Source organism: Zootoca vivipara, chromosome 5 (genome assembly GCF_963506605.1).
Source record: "Zootoca vivipara chromosome 5, rZooViv1.1, whole genome shotgun sequence".
NCBI lineage: Eukaryota > Metazoa > Chordata > Lepidosauria > Squamata > Lacertidae > Zootoca > Zootoca vivipara.
Window position 1 is genome coordinate 5,633,645 of NC_083280.1, and position 18,791 is coordinate 5,652,435.

General features: G+C 47.5%; 1 protein-coding gene across 5 annotated transcripts in view; it reads left to right on the plus strand.

Moving 5' to 3' along the window:
* DIS3L2 (DIS3 like 3'-5' exoribonuclease 2) overlaps window positions 1-18,791 on the plus strand; it is a 199,118-nt gene that overhangs the window by 91,311 nt on the left and 89,016 nt on the right. For all 5 annotated transcript variants that reach the window (XM_035132946.2, XM_035132943.2, XM_035132940.2 and 2 more), the window contains 3 exons: window positions 3,525-3,619; window positions 4,781-5,028; window positions 10,806-10,979. In XM_035132946.2, the coding sequence (XP_034988837.1) occupies window positions 3,525-3,619; window positions 4,781-5,028; window positions 10,806-10,979 (517 nt within the window). The remainder of the gene's footprint in view (window positions 1-3,524; window positions 3,620-4,780; window positions 5,029-10,805; window positions 10,980-18,791) is intronic.

An 18,791-nucleotide genomic window follows, 5' to 3' on the forward strand; every position in this document is an offset into this window, starting at 1 on the left:
TTACTTCTTGCTCACCTGGGCAAGAAAACTAAGGGGCAGCTTGGATCAGCTTGGATCTGCAGCAAACACAATCATTACTGTTGCTAGAATTTTTATAACTGGGATAGTGAGCATCTCCTCACTGCTTTCTTTTCCATCCAATCTGGAGGATGCATTTTCTCACTGTTTTCTGGATCTTTCTTTCTTTCTTTCTTTCTTTCTTTTTAAAAAAGTCAGAAAACACAATATATTTTCATTTGGAAGTGGGAATTGCTAACATTAATTGTGCTCCTCTTGGAGAGCATCACAAATTTCCACAGCAGCAAGCCTGGAAAAAATAACTTTGGATCTGTCATGGTTAATAAGTGTTTTAATCTGACGGCTTTAAGGGCTCGTTTTGGCCACTTCAGCTGTCCTGGTTAATCTAATTTGTGCAAGAGACTTTCAAGAAAAGGTTTAAATATGTACATATATGAATATAATCTCTCTCTGTCTTGGACCAGGAGGAGGGGCTGGTGGCTCAAGCGCAGTTTACCAGGCCTCTGAAAAGCTGCCGTCTCGGAGGGGTGCTAACGCTGCAATTCTAATTTGCTGGTAATAACAGAACTAATTGGAGAGGTTTCTTGCCATTAGTGCCTAATTTTCTTTTCAGCAAAGCTATAACAATTTTGGGTTTTGTCAGGTAATCACCCAAAAGGAAAACAAGGGGATTAAAGCACCGTTTTTTTCCCTGGGCTGGAGCTTCTGGCGGGTGTTTTCACTGTAAGATAAGCTTAGCAAGCCCTGCCCAAGCTAACATAGTAAATCTCCCACTGCAAACACAGCGCTGCCCAGGGTGGAAATATTGAATGGTCACCGGATAACCACGACAGCAAAGGTTCGGCATAGTTTATTTCTGGTTTGGCAAATGGCAGCCGCCTCCTTTTCTCTGCCCCTCCCCACCTTATCCCCACACTTTTACCTCTCCATTCAGCTGCCTGGGATTTCTCCCAGTTTCCTTGATTCTCCCTGTGCTCGCCTGCATCTTTGCTGATCCAAACTCGTCTGCACAGCAGTTCTGATTGGGCGTGTAACCCACGTGACTCCCCACCACTGGAGGCCAATAGAAGTCATGGGCTGCTGGTGCCGCTTTTTAAGTTTCTCTGCCTCTGCCTGATCGTGGCCACTCATTGACTGCTGGAGCAATGGGTGCAAGCGTTGGCCCTTTGTTCATAAGCAGCGTGGGCATGCAAGGTTGGCGAGGGAGCAGCCCTCTTCCTAAGATGGTCCTGGAAGCACCCAGTTAAATGCCCGTGCATGATTGCTGCTTCCTCAGTGTCTCAGATCTTCCTTTGCTGTGAAATGTGAAGGTGCACGTTCCAGTGATGAAAGGATGGGAAAGGGATTCGGAACAGACAGAAGCAAAGCAAAATGAAACACACACAAGGTGTCGGGGCGGCCACCAGATTTAGATGGCTTTTGAAGGATGTTAGATAAACCCAAGGAGGCTGTGCTGGAGCGCCCCCCCCCCCCCCGGCCAAGCACCAGTTTCTACGGTGCCAAGTTCCTCCTGCACAGTCGTAGGCTGTGTGGGCCGGATTCAGCTAACTCGCTCCACTCGCTAGTGAAAGGATTCTTGCTATTATAAGGATGCTTTCACCCCTTTCTCCGCATGCCCCCTGGGCATCTTGCCCAAAATCTGCTCTGGAGAACAGGGGAACCTCCCAGAACATCATGCAGGGGGAGCAGAGGGGATGATTAATCCATTGGGCAAGCAGGAGTGCTTTTGCAGATGGAATGGTCTTTTCATTTCTCCAATGAAAATTTCTCCAATGAAAATAGAGACACCCTAAATAATCACAACCACAATCATTTTATTATTTATACCCCACACATCTGATTGTGTTACCCCAGCCACTCTGGGCAGCTTCAAACATATATAAAAATATAACAAAACATTAAACATTAAAAAACCTCCCTAAACAGGGCAGCCTTCAGGTGGCTCCTCGAGGTTGTATAGTTACTCATCTCCTTGGTTTGCGGGCTGCATAACTCCATACCTTCCAACATTTCTCTGATGAAAATAGGGATGCCCTAAGGAAAAGCGGGACATTGCAGGATAAAATCAGAAAGCAGGACGGCTTCTGTAAATCCAGGAATATCCCTGGAAAAGAGGAACCCTTGGAAGTTCTTCAACAGTGGGGAACGGGAGAGGAAGAGGAGGGGCACCACAGCAGCAATATTGAACTTCAACAGTGGCAGCTTGAGTTTTGGGCATTCCTCTGGTTCTTTTGGTTCTTCTCACACACCCATGTGGAGCAGAGAACAACGGTGCCTGGTCATTATGAGAATTAAAGTTTGTTTATTTATTTTTATTTATTTGTTACATTTATATGCCACCTTTAACTTCCAAGGATCTCACGGTGGTATACCCGGTTCTCCTCCTCCCCATTTCACCCTCACAACAACCCTGTTGAGGAAGGTTCGGCCAAGAGATGGTGACTGGCCCAGGGTCACCCAGCGAGCTGCTGCGGAGCTGAGTGGGGATTCTAACTTACTCTCCCAGGTCCTGCTCCGAAACTCTATAGCCATTGTACCACACTGGATCTAAGAATCAGTGCCTGAACTTGGTTTCCCCCCTCTTCCCTCCCTGTCCCTCACTTTTTGCATGTTGTGGCTTTTTTTAAAAAGAAAGAAAGAAAAGGATTACAGGGCCTGCCTCGTTTTAATTCCTTGTTCAGTAAGCCACTCTGGGAGCCCACCATAAACAAATAAATGGATAACTGTTGCCTCTCGGTTTACGTCTTGCTGGCATCCTCTCTCTCTCCCTCCTCCCTCCCTTAGAGCAGGGTGGGGAACCTGCGGCTCTCTAGAAATTGTTTAACTCTGACCATCCCATTGGCCATGCTGGCTGCTGGGGCTGCTGGGAGTTGGAGCCTAGCGGCATGTGGAGGGACACACGTCCCCCCCCCAGCCCTGGACGACTGATGCAGGACTTTTCCTAAGCTTTATGGAATAACTACGGCTGGCCCTTCGCCGGAGACTATCTCCTTGCAAGGTGCGGTTTTGAATTCTAGGCTAAATGTGCATTTTATAACCTTTCATAACATTCTTTAAAGGAAATTAAATATTTTAATGAACGCAATCACTTAAAGGGGACTATTTATGTAATGCGAATAGTTAAAGTGACCCCAACGCGAGAAATGCCAGGAAACTCTAACACTTTTTATTTGCATTTAATAAATAGAGCGTGTTTTCCACCATTTTGTTTATTATGGCTGGTATAGATGTACTTGTAAATTTTGGGGTTTATTTTTATTTCAGCAGATGTGCACAATGGAAGTTGACCATATATCTGTTTCCCATTGCAGCCTGGAGGGATATTGCAATGCCGCTATTTGTTCCAAGGCAATTTTGACATGCCCTTTCCTCTTCCTTTGGCTTCTTTCAGCCTGGGCCAGCGCTCCAAGCTGCCCCTGGGGACTGCCAAACAGGGACATTAAAAGGCTTGAAGGAAGGGAAGGAAGCAATTGTAATGTGTGCGTTTTTATGTGTGTGTTCCGTAGGCAGGGACCTGGAGACCTGCGGCCCCCGCCATGCGAAACAGGAAGACTCTTCCAAGCCAAACGATCCGGACCAGTTCCTGCAGAAGACTGCCAAGGTAGCATCCCATTGGAACTGAGCTCAGGGTGCTGTCAGGAGGGCTCATTTCCACTCCCCTGAGAGCAAGGCATAGGGTCCCAGGTCCCACCCAGGTCCCAGGCATCTCTAGGTAGGGCTGAGAGAGAGCCCCATACCCTGAAATCATGGGAGAGCTGCTGACAGCCAGTGTAGTCAGTATTAAGCCTAATGGATGCCGTGACCTGGCTTGGTATAATGTCGCTTCTTGGGCATAAGACTCTCATCCAAGCCTTTTGCTTCCTCCAATCACCCACTCACTGCCTGTTTGTGAGATGCTTAGCTTTGAGTGCCACAAATGCTCAGGGCGACATGTGGGGTCATGGTAAGAAATCCCCTCTCAGCCATGAAGTCCTCCCCCCTTGGTTCATTTGGGCTGGTCGCTCTCTCTCAGCCTCACTTACTGCACCGTTCTTGTTGGGGTGATAAGACAGGGCTGTGCTGTGGGGATCTTTGCACTCAGCCTTGAGCTCCTTGCAGGAAAAGCAGGATGCCGGTGCAATAAATAAAAAATCCTATTTCAGCTCAAGGACATCTGATATTGGGGGGACCTGATTTGTTTAGGGCATGTGAACAAACTGGCAGCCAGCGCTGCTATTTTAAACCGGGTTATGCGAGTTCTAAACGTAATCTGGCTGCTGCATTTTGGACCAGCTGAAGCTCCCAAGTTGTCTTTAAGGGCAGCCTATGCAAAGCACATTGTAGTAGTCCAGTCTGGAGGTTATCACAGCAAACAGTGCCATGGCCAAGTCAAGGGGCTGTAGCTGCCAAACCAGCTGTGGGTGGAAATAGGCACTCCTAATCTCTGATGTCACCCCCTGCGCCTCCCACGAGAGCATTGGATCCAGGAGTTCCCCCAGAGATTTGGAGCTCCTCCTTCCAGGCGAGTGCAATATCCAGTCCAGAACAGGCTGCCTCCCCTCCTTGTTCTTATGTGGCCGTTGCTGTCCTGTAGGCACAAGACCGGCCAGCTGCTTCTCGCCTCTGGGGAGTGTTCTTTAAAAAGAGGAGTAGTCATGGCCCATGTGAAAGCATTTCGATATGCCGTGGGTTTGTTCCGGGCTTGGCTCCTTTGCTCTCTTTTTTGGAATTAAATGCGTCCCTTTCCTGCGCTTCCGTGGGCAATTCCCTGTGGCTCCTGCAGGTGGTCTACATCTTGGAGAAAAAGCATTCCAGGGCAGCGACCGGCTTCATCCGCCTCCTGACCGACCGCAACAGCGAGCTCTTCAAGAAGTGCGCCATGTTCTCACCTGTGGACCACAGAGTGCCTCGTGCGTACGTGGCCTTGGCTGACTGCCCGCCGGACTTCATCACCAGGCCTGAGGACTATTCCAACACTCTGTTCATCTGCCGTATCGTGGACTGGAGGGAAGACAGCAACTTTGCCCTCGGGTATGTGTGCACTGTACATATGTCTTTATTTATGTATTCACAGGTTTCATAAGCCGCCTTGGCAGTCAAAAGAATAAAATCAAAGCACAAGAGGTTACAGACTCAGTATGCTAAGAGCAATAAAACGATTCCTACAATTCTGAAGTTAATACTACTATAAAATGACTGGGTGACACTTAAGGGGGAAGCCTTCTCAAACAAAAGATGCTTCAATAGACGCCTTAATGTCAAAAACACTGGGCACTTGTAGATTAATTTATATCCTGCCCTTCCTCCTGAAGGGGCCCAAGGCAGCCGTAGGCAACTGATTCCAGAGGGCTGGTGCATCAACACTAAAAGCCCAGTTCCTAGTGCATATGAAGTCCACCGCTGGGGGTATGTATCATTCTCACCAGTGAACCATTTGAGGAGTGCTGTTGCCAGGCAGCGATATACTGGGCAAGATGGTGCCTTAGGTAACCTGGTCCCAGGTTATTCAGGGCTAAGGGTCAAATCTTGAACTGCACTGGTAACATAGTGGCAAGCAGTACAGCTCCCTTAGCAGGAGCGTAGCATGGTGCTGATGGGACATCCCAGTTAGCAATCTTGGTGCCGCATTCTGCACTGGCTGCATCTTCTGGACCAAGCCAAGGGAAGCTCCACATGGAGCACATTGTGGTAATCCAGCATGTGGCTGTGGACTGAAATTGGGTGAAATGAGGGGGTCTAGGAAGAAGCCCACAAGCTTAGCCTGCAGGAGGTCCCTGGCATCTCACTTGTGTGTGGCTCAACATGGCTACACAGCCTTTCTGCTGTACCAGTGAAGGCGGTGAAGGTCCTGTGTGAGTGCCTGGAGGCGGTTGGAGGATGGATGGCGGCTAACAGATTGAGGTCGAATCCTAACAAGACAGAAGTACTGTCCGTGGGGGACAGGAGGTGGGCAGGTGTGGAGGACTCCCTGGTCCTGAATGGGGTAACTGTGCCCCTGAAGGACCAGGTGCGCAGCCTGGGAGTCATTTTGGACTCACAGCTGTCCATGGAGGCATAGGTCAATTCTGTGTCCAGGGCAGCTGTTTATCAGCTCCATCTGGTACGCAGGCTGAGACCCTACATGCCCGCGGACTGTCTTGCGAGAGTGGTGCATGCTCTATCTCCCGCTTGGACTACTGCAAGGCGCTCTTCGTGGGGCTACCTTTGAAGGTGACTCGGAAACTGCAACTAATCCAGAATGTGGCAGCTAGACTGGTGACTGGGAGCAGCCGCCGAGACCACATAACACCAGTCTTGAAAGACCTACATTGGCTCCCAGTATGTTTCTGAGCACAATTCAAAGTGTTGGTGCTGACCTTTATACTCTAAACGGCCTTGGTCCAGTATACCTGAAGGAGCGTCTCCAGCCACTCTGGGCTGCCTCTAACAGACTATAAAAATGCAATGAAACATCATTAAAAACCTCCCTATACATGGCTGTCTTCAGATGTCTTCTAAATGTTGTATAGGTACTGTCGGGACCTTCCTACAGGGAACCTCCTCCCCTCCTGCTGACCAGCACTTTGCCCAGTGAGAGCAGCAGCAGCAGCGGGTCAGGTGAGGGGAATCAGGAAGTTAGCAGGACGGAGGTGTCAGGGCTCAGTGATGTTGGAGAGCCCTTGACCAAGAGGTGGAGGGGAACAGGCAGCCCCTTCCGACGCCCGAATTAAGGCGCACCACCAAACGTAAGGTTGGGAGGAGGCGTTTTGGGGTGCCCAAACTCTTATGCTGGTCACGCAACAGGAAACGTCCACTCCCGGATTCTGCGAGTGACTGAGAGGTCATGTTTTCTGCTATCTCTGCACTGTAAATACTATGCACAATAAAACTCTTAAAGACAGAGCGGATTTGGGCGTCTTACTCAAGAGCAGCCGCAACAGCACCATTACAGTTACTTATCTCTTTGACATCTGATGGGAGGGCGTTCCACAGAGAGGGCGCCACTACCAAGAAGGCCCTCTGCCTGGTTCCCTGTAAGCTCACTTCTCTCAGGGAGGGAGCCACCAGAAGGCCCTCGAAGGTGGACCTCAGTGTCCAGGCTGAGCAATGGGGGTGGAGAGGCTCCTTCAGGTATACAGGTATGTTGGGGCTGGCCATTCATTCTCACCAACTGCAGCCGACAAGGCAAAACCAGGGCTCATTTAGTTTCCCTGGCCTGGGCTTTCTGGTAGCTGCTGAAAAATAGAAAAAGGGACGGAGGTTGCTTTCACGGTGGGTGGGTGCCCATTGTCAAAAAGCTCTGTTGTAGAGCACCCTTTTCCAACCTGGTGCCCTACAGATGTTTTGGAGCAAAAAAATCTCCAAAACATTTGGCTGGCAAAGACTGTTATAGAGCCTCTGTGTGGCTCAACTTGCCTCCCAGCCCAGAGCCTTCTGCTCGCCTCCCACTTTGTATCCACAATGGCGTTGTTCTTGAGGGTTGTTTCCAGTTCTGCCCTTCACTCTGCCTTGCCTGTGCTGACATTCCTGCCCTGGACCTCCCTGCTTTGTCTCGTCTGACAGTCCTTTCCACTCCCTGCACAGAGACGTGGCTGGTGGGGACGAGGGTGATGCATAAGGCCACAAACACACTGCGTGCCACAAGGCCTGCTTTCATCTCCCTCTCACCCAAAAGGTGTCACTGTCTGCAGCTTGCCGGGGTTTCAGATAAGGGACTGCCCTGGCCCCACCTGGAAAACGTTGGTCTTGGGTGGTGTGAACCTTCTCTGCCTGCCCTGCCGCTTACTCTAAGAAATGTGGAAAAGGGAATGGGGTTTCCTTTGAGGTTCTGCCCTCAGAATCCCCCTTGGAAGTGGATCCAATCAGGAGCGAGTGAAACCTGGACTGTGTGTCCTGGTGGTGTGCTTTTAGGGGAGGGGGTTTACTTCCGCAACTCTTGGGTGCCACCTGGTGGTCAATTGAAAGGTCCTTCCTCTTGGAAGGTGGCTGCTTTGACAGGTGAACAGAGGAGAGTGGTGTGCTTTCCCCCCAATTTGCTTTACGTGGGGAAAGTAGCAGCAGAGGAAAGATAATGGTATGTGCAGGTGTGGGTGTAGCTGAAGGTGTGGCTCTGTGGAAGAATCCCATCATATCCCCCCCACAGGGCTTAGGGTGGTACCTGCATTGGCCTTGGCTGGCTCATAGCTTCACCCGCAAGAGAGCAACTGCAGGAGGCGGATAAGAGGCAAGTTTGCAGGTGTTTCAGGTTTAAGCATTTTGCATCTCTGGAGGGGCCAGGATTTAGAGATATCACTTGGGACACTTGACTGGAATACACCAAGGGTTGCTGGGTGCAAGTGTCCCAAGACCTGGAAGCCTTACTGAGCCTCTTGGCGCTGATCTTACTATCATCTCCTGACCTCTGTTGCCTCTTTGGCTTTTGAGAGCAAGGGCACACTTGGCAAATCAGTCAGAGCTGAGCACCCAAGCTGCATTGGCTCCTACCACCCACCAAAATTTGCTCTTCAACAGCGGGCAAGCGCCTGAGATTGATAGAGATTTGAGTTTGAGCTGAGAAAGAGCTGATGCAAATGTTTTCCAGTTTCGATTTTGCAATACCAAATTCAGTGGCGTAGGCATTTTTCCTGAAAATGTAAAAAATGCAACCACTTAGATATTACGACAATTTTTTGTTCTTTTTTTTTAATAAAAAAAATCTTGCCTGGTGCCATTGTTTCCTTTGTTGTCTGCATTTTGGCATCATTCCTCCTTCTTTCCTGAATTACTTACCTGGGTAATTTAGTGAGGTCACCGTGCTAATTACCTAGTTGGCTATGGCTACGAAATGAGGTCACTGAGTGCAGTTGGGCAGTGAGGGCAAGTGAAGGGCATTATAAAAGTGAATATTCAAATTTTTTTGCACGGGGTGTGGATAAATCACCCAAAGGGAAAGTGCTTTTTGGCATTACTGGAAACACTTACGAAAAACTGGGAGTAGCTCTTAGCTGTTCGACGTTATTGAGGCCCTTTGGCTGAGATCTGCCATTAATACGGATGCATCTGCACAACATTACCATTGTCTTCTTTTCCAACTGCCTAAGATATCCTCTTGCTGTTCTCTGTAGCAGGACATTAGTGTTGTCTGGGGATCTGCAGAAGGGTATTAAGGAAGTTCCCTGGGGAGCTGTAATGCCCAGACTGGCATTACAAAAAGGGAACGGATAAGAACTTTACCAGTAGTTCTGCTGAGTCTCTAACACTTGTCGTTGCTCATTGCAAAAAGTCTCTTGATCAAGGCTCAGGCCGGCCTTGGTGTTGGAACTTTGCTTCCCATCTCTTTTCCTTTCTTGCCCCAAAGTACTTGTGTATGAAGATGCATGACCATGGAGGGGCTTGGGTGTGTCAAGGAATAAGGCACATGTCTCCCCTAGGTGTAGGAAAAGCTTTATTTCCAGCACAGGGTAGATGGCTTGCCGGCCTCTAACAATTCAACTTTGCACAGAACGGCTCTGCTTGGCTCCTCAGTGTTGCCTCTGGGGAACCTCCCTGTTTCCTGTAACTTGCTACTTCATCATTTGTCTCAGAGATTTCCCCAACAAACTTAATGATAGAATAATTTTCTTTTTCAAATGACTCATCATTATTGCCAGGCCAGACAGCTCTACGCATCCCATTTTCTCCAAGAACCAGTCATGTCTGCCTCTTAGCTCTGTCTGAAGCAGGTCTGCACAATGTATTGTCCTGTCCCGTGGGGACAATCCCATTGTTTGTGGCCCTTTCTTGCTGGATATAAAAAGCACCTGCAGCAATGTGCTGCTCCCCCCCACCATTTTGGGAAACTTAATCCTGAATTTATCCAAGAATCAGTCTTTGAACCTTGCTACTAATCTCCCTTCCCCTTCTTTAAGTCTGAACTGGTGTGTTTTAAGTCAGAGGAAGCCAAATGGAGGTTTATAGTGGGGTGTGTGTGTGTGACTGGTCTCTCCCTGAGCTGGAGAGACCCACTTTGTTGGCCATGGCCCGAATATAAGCCACACCCGAATATAAGCCACACCTTTAAAATTCAAGGGGATAAAAGAAAAAAAGACAATACCTGAATATAAACCGCTCCCTTAAAATTCTGCAGGCACTCACACCCATTCCGTTTTACCGTATGTCTGTTTCAGCAGCGATATCGTAAGGGCCAGCTTTTGTAAGGTCATGAAATTAAGATGCACTCTAACTTTTCACGGTTGGAATTTGGGAAAACGTGAGGCTTATATTCAGGCCAATATGGTAACTAATCCTTGCATGTATGTGGCAATCCCTAAGGAAGAACTTCTGCCCTCCTTCAAATCTTTTGCTGCAGAGTAGAAGGAGCCCTTTCTAACACAATGCCCAGAAAGTGTTTCAGAATTTGCCATTAGTTTACAAGCTAGCAGGCAGTCGTGTGATCAAGCAGTAGCCCAAGTGATTCCCCCCCCCTCCAGCTGAGCGAAGAATTTGAGCCTGGGTCTTTAGTGTTCAGACCTTACTTTCTTGTCTACTGTGTGGCGCCTCCCATCCTAAGTGTAGAATATAGGCAGGTTGGTTTCTGCCGCTCTGCAAGGTTTCATGCACATTGTAATCCAGCAAAAAGTGTGCCCCAGCCTTCCCCCATTTTGGTTCCTTCCAGATGTTTTCGAATAGAACTCCCATCACCCTGTGTGGCCAGTGGTTGTCCGGACAGCATCAGGATGGAGCAACTGTTTCTCTTTCTCCCCCCCCCCCCGCCCTACCTGCATGCTCCATTGGGGGTTGTTGAAGTATCCTGTAACCTGCTCAAAATGATTATGCCCTTTTTCTTCGACTTCTGTGTCTCCTTTTCATAGGCAGTTGGCTCAAAGTCTCGGGCAGGCTGGTGAAATTGAGCCGGAGACGGAAGGCATCCTCACGGAATACGGTGTAGATTTTTCGGACTTCCAGCCCGATGTCCTGCAGTGCCTCCCCCAGAGCCTCCCCTGGGTTATCCCACCAGAAGAATTTGCCAAGAGGAGAGATTTAAGGTAAAAAATCTCTCAGCCGTTTTCTTTCAGGCCTCTTGTCCGCTTGCAGGTTGCCTTGGGGGGGGGGGCTCTAGCGGTCTGGGATTCTTTCACATGGAAAATAGGCCAAGTTGTCTTGAGTTTAGGCTGGATGCAGACAGCTTTTGCGTTTGGGAGGTTTTGCCTTCAAAGGACTTGTGAGGACAGGAGGGCATATTTGAATGAAAGACTCAAACTGGAGAACTTTGGGACCTTTACTTATTTATTTTTGGTCCAGTATTACAGCTTCTGGCATGGTGGGGGTGCAAAATGTACAGACAGTACATTTAATTTCATTTTCTTTTTCATGGTTCTAATTGTGACTGCGACAGTAGCAGTTTTCTCAGTAGCGTGGATCCCTCTTGCCGGGCACATTTTAATAGTAAAACTGTCAACTTTGTAGAACACGTTTTATGGGTCGTGTCCGTTGACCAGCGTATGGAAAGTAGGAAAGGCGGTGAGGATTGTTGGAAATCTTCAGACCTGCCTGTGGGCTTTGGTGGCTCTTTGCAACGAAAGCTCTGAGATCAGCTTGTGCTTCCTCTCTTTTCATAAGCTGCGTCGCTCATCAAAGGCCCATCTCTTGAGTCTACAGATCTTGGCTTGGATTACCAGACAGCCTCTAAGCAGATTACATAAAACAACTTAAAATATTCATTAAAAAAAACCCGCCGAAAGAAAACTTTAAAAACAAGTTGACGCGAAATGTTAACAAAAGATAAACAAAAGCAGTATTTTAACGATTGCACACAATAAAACTATAAGTAATTGACGTGTCTGGGTAGCTTTGTTGAAATGAAGGTTTTTTAGCAGTTGCCAAAAACAATACAGCAGAGAGTTCCAGAGAGTAATGAATCAGCAGCCAGTGCAGATATCTGAGCAGGAGTATAACATGCTGGCAAGGTCTCACTCCTGTCGGCAATCACGCTGCAGTTATCTGCACTAACCGTGGTATTCCACTTCCTCAAATTCAGCAGCATGCAAAAAGAGTTTGGGATCGAGGGCTACGAGCCACAATGCCTATGCTCTCCTTCCACAGCTAGAGGTAGCAGTCCACCTGAATGCCAGTTGCTGGAAACGGCAAGAAGGGGAGAGTGCTCTTCTGCTTGAGCTCTTGCACGCCTTCTTTTCCAAACCACAGCGTGAGCTTTTGGGGCTGGGGCGCGACTGGGCCCCATTTTCCTAGAGCGCCAGGAACAGTTGCTTTGACAAGCTGGCAGATGGGTGCCTGGTCCATCTATTAGGATGATCAGGGCAGCAGACACCCAAAGCATGGGGGGAGGCCTCTGCTGGGGATGTTCCTTCGGTGCTCTTGTCCAGGAGCGCCTCCAAACGGCACTGCTTGGAGTGTCAGTTCCGCTTGTCATACACCCCTGTTCCTTAGGCCTTCTGCTTCAGCGTTGGAGGAGCCTCAGAACCTGCCAGTGCACACAGGAGTTCAGGCCTAATTCTCACTGTGGCGAGAGCCCTGTCTCTGGACTGTTTCGCTTCCCATTACAGGCGGGGACTTGTATCATTGAATCCTCTTTCGTGCAACAAAGCAGGACCCCTTCCGGCATATAGAAAACCAGCATGTCAAGGAGATGAACAGGGTTTGAAAAGGATTAAAACTCTTCTCCCTTGTGGGCATAGGCATCTGGTTGGCCACTGTGAGAACAGGATGCTTGACTAGATCAGCCGCTGGCCTCTAGATCCAGCTGCAGGACTCTTACCTTCTTACGGTAATCTTATATGTACAGGGATTTTGTGTATGCGCACACAGCAGAAACTCCCACCTGCAGTCTGTAGTGGTGTAGCCCAAGTCCTTTCTACCCTCAGAGCCCATTGCTACTGCAGGCAGTGTGTTCCAGGTTGCTGAGTTTCCAGGAGACCCAGCCCCCTGCTCTCTACGTAAGCCACCCTGTATTACAGACTTCCTTAAAATGCCTCCACCATCTTCACCTTCTCTTGAGAAAACCCCCAGGGAGGAAGGCAGACAGCTTGTTCCTTTGCTCGCTAGTAGGAAGTTCTACTTAAACCACTGAGCTTCTTGGGCTCTGCTAAAGTCAGCGGTTTGAATCCCCGCAACGGGGGTGAGCTCCCGTTGCTCTGTCCCATTACCTGCCAACCTAGTAGTTTGAAAGCACGGCAGTGCAAGTAGATAAATAGGTACCACTGCGACGGGAAGATAAACTGCGCTCTGGTTTCTGTCATGGTGTTCTGTTGCGCCAGAAGCGGTTTAGTCATGCTGGCCACACGACCTGGAAAAGCTGTCTGTGGATAAACGCCGGCTCCCTTGGCCTGAAAGCGAGATGAGCGCCGCAACTCCATATTCGCCTCTGACTGGGGTCCTTTACCTTTTACCTTTACCTGCAATGGGAGCCCATCCATTCCTGCCCTGTCCTCTCTGAGAACAGTGAAAAATAAAATCTCTGCCTTTGTCATGTCCGATATGTCTTCATTTAAGGAAGCGGGAGGTACAGTTTCATTTATTTTTTGCTCTTCTGGCTGGATTGATTAGAGCCAATGTTTCAAAGCCGAACAAAGCAAGCAAATACGAAGGTGGAAACCAGGGTGGATTTTATTTAAATCAAACTGATTTAAATCACGATTTAAATCACTAGTCAGTAAGGCTTGATTTAAATCATAGTTTTCTACATAAAGACTAATTCTTGCTGGTATAACTTAAATATGCAAGTAGATGAAGATTATTATTAAGATTATTAGAATAACAACTTTTCATATTAGTTTTTTATCCCCAGTTTAATAGGTTAATCATTCATATTTGGACAACTTTACTGTTGTACTTAGGAAGGAGAAAAATAATCATTACCTTAATAATAACAATTTAAATAGATTTATTCAACTGAAACAATAACATTACAGCATATGTTATTTGCTTAAACAAACATCCATGTTTGTTAACTAATTTGGCTAAACAAAAACAAAATATATTTATTTTAAGAAACTTAGACTGTCAGTCCATCCTACACATGAAAAACTTAAATACTGTCCACTCCAAACAATCAGAAAAATATTGTTTCTATTCTATTCACTGAACTTCTTGAAACTTAACACTGAAGGGGTTGTTTCTGTATTCATAGGTTTGTAGAACAATAGGATTAAGGTCTTTTTCTCAACTCTGTTCATGTTATAACATTTTTGCTGTGAAGAAGAGGCATGTGATCTCTGTTGAGTCAAATTCAGTTTTGAGAACTGCAAAAGTAAACCAAGCATCTGTGATAATATCTTGTAGGCAGAGAAACTGCCCAATAATCTTACAAAAACCTCTGGAAGAGCCTGACATTGTGAATGGATTAATTAAACATATACAACCTTATTCTACATAATTAAAAAAACTAATCTTTATTTCATGATGGAATAACCTTTGGATGGTAATATATTTTCCTCAAAAAGCATTTTATTTAAAAAAAATCTGATTTCAATAAAAAAATCGATTTAAATCAAAAAAATCCAATTTAAATCAAAAAAATCCGATTTTTTTTTAATAAAAAAATCATAGATTTTTATCCACCCTGGTGGAGACGGCAATGTGTTCTTTTGGAATTCCAAATGGCATTGAGAAGGCTGAAGGTATGGAGTGGCCATAGATAGATTTTTATCCACCCTGGTGGAGACGGCAGTGTGTTCTTTTGGAATTCCAAATGGCATTGAGAAGGCTGAAGGTATGGAGTGGCCAAAGTTGTGGGGTCCAAGACCTCTTCCTCCTTCCCACCTTCTTCTGTCTTTTTACTTGCCTCCTTCCCCCCCTTGCCAGTTTTTATGGCACAGAGTGCAGGAGAAAAGCAAGGGGTATGTGTCAAAGGAAACGTTGAAGTGCAACTTTCCACCCAGGGCGCAGGGGCAACGCTGGGGAAGGAAATGTTACGTGAACCTGAGAAACCCCAGAGCTGCTTCTGTGGCTTCTTCCAAGTGTTTTTAATTTCATTCATATCTTTTTGTTTCTCTTGCTGCTAAACTGGGGCAAGCAACCTAGCCAGGAAAGTCCTCCCAGAGTGGGAAAAGAAAGAAAACCCCAAATCCTGGAGAGAGAGAGAGAGAGAGAGAGAGAGGGAGAGAAGGGTCATTCTGGGCTGAGCCGCACTGCCTTTTCCATGTCTCCTGTTGTTTAGATGACTGCGGGAAAAGCATCACGTCACTTTTCCTGAAAAGGGCAAATCCCTTGCTCGAAAGGAGATGGCGTACACGGTCTTAACAAGGGAGAGTTTGTGGGGATCATTCTTCACTCCTCGCCTTCGGTTGTGAGCGAGACCAGTGACCTCCTCTGGACCGTTGCAAATGTGAAACTTGGCACCAAAATGTGCTGGCTCTCAATTTTCCAGTTGCTTTCTCTCTCTCTCTCTCTCTTTCTCTTTATTCTTCACTCTCTCCCTCTTTTTTTCCACCGAGTGTCATCCTGCCAACCAGTGATTTTATTATTATAAACAGGATGTTGTATTCACTTTTAAGAAGGAATATGAAACTGGAGGTAGAATTACACACTGCACTTTCTCAGCTGCCAAAATAGAAAACAATGAACTAAAAATACCTAGTGCAGTAAAAGGGTGTTGCGGCAAGGAAATCAGACGGATCCGTGAGGTGGGGTGCCGTCCGAAATGGGGAGTTTGTTCTAAGCCGTCCTGAAACCCTGTCTCAGACGTTAGGGGTGCCAGGCTTTGAACACAACAGACAAGCAAACAAGCATTGTTGCCTGAGAGACCTAGGACCAGAAGAGGAGCTCTGCTAAAACCAGCAGTCGTTAATGAACCTCCCGCATCCCTGTAGGCGGAGTTAATGAAACGTTGCTTTCATAGATGGGACTCTCCAAGGAAGACCCCCTGTGGTTCTTGGGGGGGGGATCCCCCACCCACATATGAGAGATGTTTACAGGCAGAAGATTTTTGTCTGAGTTAGTTTGCTGGTTAGTTAGGAGCATGAGCTGTGAGACAGGTGAGGTCTGGCCCATGGTCCCAAATACATAAGCTGGCCTAATGCACTACTCTTTTCCTGAGCTTTAGCCTGCTTGGCTGCAGCATGTGAATAAGGCTGACCAACATTGCAGGGTCGTTGTCAGGGTTATAGTTGTTGGGTTTTTTTTTAAAAAAAGAGGCATTGATAAAAAGGGGAAGAATCCAAACCGCAGGCACATACTATGCCCGAGTGCACCCTGTTTCTGCTCCTTCCTCTTCTGGTCCTGGGAGACAGCGAGGCAGGAGGAGGCGGTGAACCACCCTGAGATATTTTGATGGAGGGTAGTAAATCAATCAATCAATCAATCAAACAAACAAACAAACTTGACTCCCCACCAGCCTGACCTTCTCCTATACTTGTTCTTCCCTCTCCAATCCTGCAGCTTCTCCTGCCTCTGCCTCTCGTCTCCCGGCTGATCCACTGACCCCTTTTTCCAAGTCAGTCTCCAACCCTACTTCTCCCGCTGCCCCACTCATCAGTTTCCACCCACCATTCCCCAGTGTCCTGACATGGATCAAGGTGATCCGCTTGAAATCTTTGCGGGTTCAGAGATATGGTACCAGGTGATTCTGGATGTTACTTAAAATGGCAAGCAGGGTCTTCTGAGCGGACTAAAGTTTTCCTTGTTCGTCAGTCGAACAAGCGTGCCACAGGATTCCTCACCTGGCTTTTGTTCTGTCCTAGGCATGGAGGTGCTGTTCTTAGCACTGTTTCTAGCTGGAAACTCCAGGCAACGGGGCGGTCCCTGCATTGCAGCACTGCCTGCCCGCTGGGATTAGCAATGCTAGTATTTAGAGGCTTGTCGGCTGAAAAAACGAGAGGTGGAGGGGACAGATTTGGCTCAGGGAGCTGGAAGGGAAGAAGGAGCATGGCTCCTGGGGACAGAGGGTTCCCCTCAGCAGGTGGAAGGTGAAGATCTGATAAAATAGCTCAGTGCCTGGAAACTGTCCATGCCACAAGCTGGTGATAACTCTAGGAACAGCAAAACCTGTGCTCCTGGAACAGGATGTGTAGAAATGTGCAGGGAACTGATAAGTTGTGGGGACGGCGACTGGTGGTGTGGAGGTTGCTAAGCCGTCTGTCAGAACCTGTTCTCCAACGGAGGTGCACCAAACCACAAATTAATGGGTCTCATTCAAGTCGAGTAGTTTATCGCTGCTGCTATTATATTTATTACCTGCCCTTCACTGTTTAAGGTCCCAGGGTGGGTAACAGCATCAAAAGAGCATTAAAAGCCATTTTAAATTGGAGTCCAGGAAAGGGGATATTGTGGTGTTAGAAACAGTGGGATATAAGTTGGTTCATAGCATGGAAAGGGGGCTAAAGAATAATAAAACTGTCGAGTTGGAAGGGACCCTGAGGATAATCTGGTCCAACCCTCTGCAGTGCAGGAATATGCAGCATAGGGGGATCGAACCTGCAACATTGGTGTCTTCAGCACCACGGTTTAACCAACTGAGCTATTCAGGCCTGCCACTTCATGCTAGCAATTTACATGGGCTTAGTACCCCCATGTATATAATTTGCTGGGGTGTCTAGCTCTTCCTGAGATGGTTGACCTGGGTTGGGGCGGTGCCAATTCAGATGACAGACAAGGGAATCGCCAGATAGAATTGAATGTCAGCCGGTTGGAATAAAAAGCTCCATTTCGAAAACCAGCATGTTGGGAGCCAGACCCTTCTCCCTGACGTGGTTGTGTTCTGTTTAAGGGGATATTGTTTTCTACGGAGGAGCATTCTGTCGCATGATGGAAGCTATGAAAGGAAAGAAGGCTTCTTTGAGGAAACAAGGCTTTCCCAAATGAGAAGAACAGAAAGGAGCACAGACTCTGGCAAAACCAATGGAATGGCAACTGGGAAAGGAAGAGGGAGAAGAGAGTTGGTGTAAACGGCCAGCTCTCGCAATGGAGAGAAATGTATTCTCCCAAGAATCTGCACTTGGAAGTTAACTTATTCATAAATGATGTGGAGTTAGGGCTGAGCAGTGGATTTAACAAGTCTGAGGGCGATACCAAATGGTCTCAGTGGCCTGTCCTTCTGTGATTTCAATAGATTAGTTCCATCTAATCTAGGAGACTGCAATTGTGGGTTTTAACAAGCCACTCTTCTCCCTATCTCCTGCAGTTGATGACAGCTTCTTGATAACTTGGGACCAAGCCTGAGCAGGTCTTAACTTCTGAGCTGTAATGCAAAATGGCGGCCCTGAAGCCCTGCCTCACCAGCTTCTCAGCCTAGACAAGGCGGAAGACTTTCAGATGCACAAAACCATGTGACAGAAAGCCTCTCTCAGCCCAGAGGGATTAGATGAGCCTGTGTCTCCTGATTAAAAGTTGTTTGGCATGATGATGCAAGTGGGTTTCCTGCGTAGGAGTGAAAGTGGGAGCATAACTGGATCACAGGAGCCCAGAAGTCTCATTTACTCAGCAAAAACAGCGGGGCCAGCTTCCTTTATTACGTCAAGGTGGACATTTGAGGAGTATTGATGGTGCTGAAACTTTGCTTCTTGAAGCTTTCTTAGTCTCTCCCCTATCCTCTTCGCCTCTGTAAGAAAATTTAGCTGTAGACTACCGGTAGTGCTGGTGGCTTGCAGCTCATGGAGCAGACTGGTGCTTTGATGGTGTGCCAGTTCCAACCCCCAGAAATCTAGCAGGAGGACATATTATGTTTCCCCGGGTTGCAATAGCTAGATTATTATGGATGTGTGTACCTTGCAGTCACAGACAGGTTTAGCTTTCACTCCAACCAGAATGATTTGTTGTATAGCTGTGATTTCTGTTACATTTTTCGGCAGAATGGGAGTCCTGGTGTCTGTAAAAAATGATAGATGGGGTTAGCATAGCAAGAT